Source organism: Gavialis gangeticus, unplaced genomic scaffold (assembly GCF_001723915.1).
Source record: "Gavialis gangeticus isolate Ggan-Ray unplaced genomic scaffold, GavGan_comp1, whole genome shotgun sequence".
In the NCBI taxonomy this organism is placed as follows: domain Eukaryota; kingdom Metazoa; phylum Chordata; order Crocodylia; family Gavialidae; genus Gavialis; species Gavialis gangeticus.
In genome coordinates, this window is record NW_017729028.1 from 38,624,343 (window position 1) to 38,631,410 (window position 7,068).

The following is a 7,068-nucleotide window of genomic DNA, read 5'->3' on the forward strand; positions in this document are numbered from 1 at the left end:
AGGGGGGGGAACTATGGAAGCCCTGGAGGGAGGACATTTGTACTACAGCAAGGACTGGAGCTGATGGTGGAGAGCCAAAGCACGAACCCTGCAAATGTAAGCTGACATACCACTTTCCTTGCTCACAATTTTTGGTGGCAGTTATTGCACATGGATGGGACTGCTTATTTTTTTTCTTTTGGTTATTGAATAACACTGGTGGTTTGGGTGAGGCTATCAGGGAAAGGAGGAGGCCTCATTTTTGGGACCTGCTATGGAGTGGGGACCATGGTGCCAGGAAGGGTGTGGCTTTTGGGGACACAGACCCTGATGCCAGCAAGGGCATAGTTTTAGGGGGTACATAGACCCTGATGCCAGTGGAGGGACAGGATTTTGGGGTGCATGGATCCTGGTGCCTGAAGACATGATCTTGAAAGGCTGGGGAGGTCTGGTGAACCTGGGGTGCAATTTTATTTTAATTTTTTTTCTCTTTGGACTGTGAGAGTGGGTTTGGGGCCATCCCCTGGCCTTGAGGTTGCAGCCCCCTGGCTGTGGGTCCAGTGGCTGGGCCTCTGGTCCAGGGGGGCCAGGCTCCAGATTGGAGCAGGAAAGGGGGCCATGAGCCTCAAGATGCCAGAAAAGGCTAGAGCCCCAGAGTCAAACCATGTTTTGTGGGTTTAGATAGGGAGGCCTAGCTAGAGAAAGACAGGGGTCAGGCCTGCATAGGTGAAAGGCCCCAACATACAAAATACAATAGGCAGTCTCCTGCTCGCAAGAACATCATCATAATAATCTCCATCAAGACATGGTAGGCGAGTAGAGGGCGAGATATAAGAACTTCAAGGAAGATTCCAGGGGCATCCCACGTAAGGTGCAGATTACCAGGGAAGATGGCGCTGGGGAGGGCCTCCTGTTACAGTACCCAGATCTGAAATAGGTGTGTCTGAGAACAAAGCAGGAGAGTGCAATAGAAACAGAAGCAGTGCCATCATCAAGGATAATGTTTGTTATGGCTTGCAATCCATTCTCATGGGAGATAGTGCCATACAGAGATGGATATTCATGGTACCTAATATGGTGTTTGCTGAAAGCTTGTTGATGGAGTCCAGTTTGTTTCAGAAATCTTTGGTGTCTTTCAAACAGATGGCAGCTCCAGTGGTCTATAGGAAGAAAAGAGTCAGCATAGCCAAAAACTCCCTCTGTGATGGTGCCAATATCAGAGAGAGTGGAGCATTCTGGGTTGCCAAGTTTGTGAATGATTATATGAGAAGACGCTGGTAAGACAGGAAGCAATGGAAAAAACCTTTTTAAGTAAACTTACCCTCTTATAACTTGCAGCAAGGGAAGTTTAGGTTGGATATTAAGACAAACTCCTAATAGGACAGTTGTGAAGCACTGAAATGGATTACCTAGAGAAATGGTGGAATCTCCATCCTTGGATGTTTTAAAGGCCCAGCTTGACAAAGTCCTGGCTGGGATAATCTAGTTGAGGCTGGTCCTGCTTTGAGCAGGGGGTTGCACTAGATGTGACCTCCTGAGTCCCTTGCAACCCTCATTTTCTATGAGTCTATGGTTCTCTGCTAGTCAGGTTGTTAAGCAGGGGCATGTGGTGGTAAGTTAATCACAAAGTTCCTGGTCCTCTTATTCCTGCACAATATCAAGTTAGTGGATGAAGACCTCTGGAAGTGAGCTTTGAGAAGGTATGTGAATAAGGGAAGTGATGGGCTGCATGCCCCGTGGAACCAGGGGGTTGTTCCCTGAATGGAGGAAGCATGGATACCAGCAGTGGGTAGGAAGGAGGCATCAAGGCTAGGGTTAGTGAAAGAGACAAGGGGAATGCAATAGGGGAGGAGATCTGAGACACAGCTCCACATGCCTTAAAAGCAAGGACAAGAAATCTAAACTCCTGGGAACCAGTTACAAGATTCAAAGAGGGGAGTGACATGATTTGACTGAGCAAGGAGCCTAGTGTCTAATGTCCTGGGGGATGAGAGAAGTTTTGTTCTGGAGAAAAGTCTTTTAGTTTAAGCACAGAGATGATTTATGGCCCTCTCATGTCATCTGCATAAACTAGCACATTTTGTGCCTGGAATAACTCTTCAGGGATGAAAGATGCTGTTGAGAACAGCAGAGAAAGGCCAGCGTCAGTCTTTTTTAGTGTAAAAGCCTTAACTGCATAGTCTTGCTTTATTTATCTCAGAGCTAAGGGCTTAATCTCCTTTTCTTTAAGTGAAACCCGTTCTCAAGCTGACCAAGATTGAGACCCAAAGAGAACCGAACTCTGGTCACCTGCATAAAAATAAACTAGTGAAAATACATTTTGAGATCAAGTAAGAGTAGCCAAGCTGAGCTGTTCTCTGCATAGCTTGAGAATAAATCAATCCATCTGTTTCACTGACCTTCCCGGACACTGATGATTCCCTCCTCCGAACGGCACAAAGTTGTCCAAGAAAGCATTCTTCTCTAAATTTGCTGCTTTCCAGCGATCCTGTGGGAAGAAAACATTTTTTTCCCACCAGCTTCATATAAATAATCTTAAACTTTATTTTTCCAGGCTAAAAATAACTCTGGATAGCTACCTTGCACATGAAACTCAACTGATGCCATTTTTCTTGTTGCTGCTAGAATCTAGATTTGTAAATGAGGTGATTTAATCAAGCACATCTTTAAAGACAAGAATGTTGTGGTTTTTTTTTAGCATATTCAGGCAGCTAAATCCCAATACCTGCATTTTTTCCTAAGTGCTTTAGGTACCCAACTTGCCAATAATTTCCAAATCCTGCTCAGCACAGTTAGCATAGTTTTGGTGTTTAAGTGCTCTTAAAAAAAAAAAAAAATCTATCCCTTTTCAAATAAAAACAAGAAGATTCAAAGTACATGTATCCTGTGAACCCAGCTCTTATTTAATTACTGTATAATGCTAGACAAAACAAACTACTATGCCTAGACTTCTCAAAGTGCCCCAAAATATTAGCACAAACAAATTACACATTAATTTGGAGGCCAGATGAGAGAAAAGAAAGAATAATTCAGCAATGAATGAGTCCCAGATAAAAACGGATTTTGGTGTGAATAAGGTGAATAGATGCTGAGCCAGTAAATGAGCAACTAGCTATTATAAGCATCTAAACCCAGAATGTCCACCTGGTCCAGGGGTTCTCCACCTTTTTAAACCAGAGGCAAAAAACTCAAGTGGAGTTCGGTGTCTGAAGCGGACTGGCCAAGTTTGCCGACGACACCAAACTCTGGGGTAAAGCATCCACACCTGAGGATGGGAGGGTGATCCAGGCAGATCTTGACGGGCTCAGGAAATGGGCAGAAGAGAACCTGATGGTGTTCAACACCGAAAAATGCAAGGTTCTCCACCTTGGGAGGAAAAACCTGCAGCATCCTTACAGGCTTGGGAGTGCTACGCTGGTTAGCTCTACAGATGAAAGGGATTTGGGGGTCATGGTTGACCACAAGATGAACATGAGCCTTCAGTGTGATGCTGTGGCTAGTAAATCGAGCAAAACGCTGACTTGCATCCATAGATGCTTCTCTAGCAAATCCCAGGACGTCATTCTCCCCTTGTACTCAGCCTTGGTGAGGCCACAGCTGGAGTACTGCGTCCAGTTTTGGGCTCCACAATTCAAAAAGGGTGTGGAGAAGCTTGAGAGGGTGGAGAGAAGAGCCACGCACATGATCAGAGGTCAGGAAAACAGACCTTATGATGAGAGGCTGAGAGCCATGGGGCTCTTCAGCCTGGAAAAGTGCAGGCTCAGGGGTGATCTAGTGGCCACCTATAAGTTTATCAGGGGTGACCACCAGGATCTGGGGGAACATCTGTTCACCAGAGTGCCCCAAGGGATGACCAGATTGAATGGTCACAAACTCCACAGCGACCAATTCAGGCTGGACATAAGGAAGAACTTCTTCACTGTTCGAGCCCCCAAAGTTTGGAATAGATTGCCGCCGGAGGCGGTTCAAGCACCCACTTTGAACACCTTCAACACACATTTGGATACTTATCTTGCTGGGATCCTATGATCCCTGCTGACTTCCTGCCCATGGGGCAGGGGGCTGGACTCAATGATCCTCCAGGGTCCCTTTCAGCCCAAATGTCTATATTTTTTGCTAACTTGGAAAGACCACAACAGAGCAGAATGTTTTTAACGTTATGGATTCCTATTTGAAATTTCTAGGGTTATCACGTGAATCATAGTTTCAAGGATGCCAGGCAGTGCAAGCACTGTTAGGCGTGCAAACATCTCAAAGCATTCCTGGGTCCCACAGCACCACAGCTGAGAATAATGACCTAGCCTAACATTCAAGGATGGGGGTATGAGTATTCCCCCTTGAGCCAACAACCAAAACAGTTTGAGTGTAGCCAAGGAAGTCCTTTGTTCCTCCTGGGGCTGGATTTTATAACGAGGAAGAGGAAACGAAGCAAAGCAGCTGGGGGCAGACTCTGGGTGGATGCAATTGATCCTATCCAGCCGGGGCCTGTCCACCCTGCACCAGACACAGCAGGCAGGCCGGCGGGTGGATTCTCCATGGAGACTGGCCTGCGACCCTCACTGGCAGGCACACTCGATCAGTTGGGTGGATGGGATGGGGCTATGGGTAGTCGCGGAGTGGCACCTGGGAGTGAAATGGGTAGGATCACGGGGTGGTGAAAGCACAGGGCCAGGGCTGGGGCCCAGGGCAGAGCCACAATCAGCTTCCTGCATGCCCCTACCTGTGGAACCGGCATTCATCGCAGGGACATGCGGAGAGTAGATCGCCGCTCCGCCCTGGGCCTCAGTCCCACGCTGTCACCACCCTGCAATCCTGGGCCCAGCCCCACCTGTCCATCCCACTCCCATCTGCTGCTCCCTGCCTGCCTGTGCTCTCCTCCCATATGCCCAGCCAAGCATGCCCTGACTTGAGGGTCCTGGGCTATTCTGCATTGAGAGCCCACCCACCCACCTGCCCACTCCATCCAGCACCTGCAGCAGTGGGTGCAGGGTGGATGGGCTGGAGTGCTTGGGCAGCAGGGCTGGGTCTGGCAGTGGCAGTGACAGCTGGAGAGAGCTGCCACCACCAGAGCTACTGGGAAGCTGAGGGCGGCCACCACACTGCCACAGCTTTGCTATGTCCCTAGGCCAGTGGGAGTGGCCACATGTGTCAAGGCCTGGGCTGGGCAGGGCCAAGGGACCTGTGGTGGGCCAGATAAAATCCCTTGGTGGGCCAGATCTGGCCCGCAGGCCATATTTCACCTACCCCTGTTCTAGAGATGTGGTTTGCTGAACTGAGGTCTTGGTGCAAGGGCCTCATTAATTTCCTTGGGACTACCCCTTCCCTGAGGTCTTCTTAAGGGGAGTGTATTCTTCTTCTTGCTTGTTTTGCCTTGCCCTTGTCTTGGAGCTTATAGGGCTCTGGGGAGGAAACCTGAGACCTGACACAAGTGAGACAGTGTCCCAGAATTAACAGAACAAGAAAAACTAATATGGCTGATTATTTTCCTTATTCACAGGGTTTCATACAGTAACATTAAAATGAATCCCTATGACACTGAGAGCACAATTAATTAACAGGTGCTATTTGCTACAATCAGATTAGTCAGTTTTCTGCACCGCAAAAATAAAAACAAAGCTTCTTGCTGTTGGGGTTGTTAAAAGTTGGGGGCAGTTGTACACATGGTGCTTGGTAATGCATGGTAATGAGGTTGTGCAGTATATATGAATGAACAACAAGCAGGTGTTTTATTTCTGGATGGCAGAGGGGCTTGAAGCAACAGCTGAAGTCATGAGGCAAAATGAGGGAAGCTAAACTAAATAGACCCCCATGCAACAGGGACCCTCAACCCTTGCTACTTAGTGAGTTGGAAACCAGCATTGCATATTATACATAAAAGCCTTAGTCTGTCTGTATAGCATGGAGCACCATAGAGCAGACCAAGGATGGATCATCGCTACACTCCCAACCAACATCTCCCCTTGTCCTGGACAGACTCCAGCTCTGTCTTTCTTTGGTTTCTGTCATCTGCTTTGTGCTCACAGACTCTGTGGGAGTGAGACCTTGTGGTTAAGCTGCCCCCAGTGCTGAATTTCCCAATTCTCTGGTAGGGTAAGCACACTCTTTTTGCTGAGCTCCAGCCTTGAGAGCCATGGTAAATGGCAGGGGTGTAGGTTGTAGCCATATTGGTCCAAGGACATAGGCAGACAAGGTTCTTTGTGCTGGAGTCTGCCAGGAGGAACGGGCAATTCAGAGTGCATACGTCAAGCATGGTGGGATCCAAACACAGGTCTCTGGTGACTTTCCAGCCAGAAAGATTCAGTGAGGGCTGTGACCTATGAAAACAAGTAACACTTAAAATGTGATGTTTTTTCGTTAATCAGAGAGGACAATGACCTTTATGGCTCAGAACAGGCACAAGCTGCTAATAGTGCTCTTAAATAGGCAAGAGGGCTTGCTAGAGGGAAAACTTTTATAAACATGCAACTTTAAGCCTTCTTAAAAGAATGTGTTTTTTCACAATATGTTTTGGTCTGAAGTATGTAAAAAGAGAAACATAAAAATGTCACCTGACAACTTACGGGTTTGAACATATCAGGGTCTGGAAAATACTTTGGATTCCTGTGCAACCAGTACGGAGAAATCATCAGCATGTCGCCAGCTGGGATGGTGAAATTCTAAGAAGGAGAAAATACTCTGAAGCAAAGAAACAGATTTGCACGTTCAGCTGGGTGCTCCCAAGACTTTCTGTCCTGAGTCTTTCTGATTCACCAACAAAAGATCTTGCTGGATGACTAGTGAAGCCAGTAAGGGAGTTTAAGTGTGTGATATCATTTTGTTGTGTCATTATTACTGTATTTACTTGATGCCAATATGAGGTTTTTTTCCCCCTTTTAACATAAGGGGGAAAAAATCCTTATCTTGGAATAAAATGTGAGGTGGCGGGGGCAGGCAGCTGCTGCAGCTCTGGCTCTGGGCTCAAGCCTGGCTTGGGGCCAGAGCCACTGCTGCTGCCTCTGCAACCCCTGCTGTTCTTCCCTCCCAACCTCAGGCCCCCACTGCTCCCTGTCTCAGGGGAAGGAGGGCAGGGACCCATACGGGGGGGGGGGG

General features: G+C 47.7%; 1 protein-coding gene across 2 annotated transcripts in view; it reads right to left on the minus strand.

Annotated features, from left to right (window-relative positions):
* LOC109300287 (24-hydroxycholesterol 7-alpha-hydroxylase) overlaps positions 1–7,068 on the minus strand; it is a 63,254-nt gene that overhangs the window by 15,460 nt on the left and 40,726 nt on the right. For both annotated transcript variants that reach the window (XM_019520982.1, XM_019520980.1), the window contains one exon: positions 2,379–2,467. In XM_019520982.1, the coding sequence (XP_019376527.1) occupies positions 2,379–2,467 (89 nt within the window). The remainder of the gene's footprint in view (positions 1–2,378; positions 2,468–7,068) is intronic.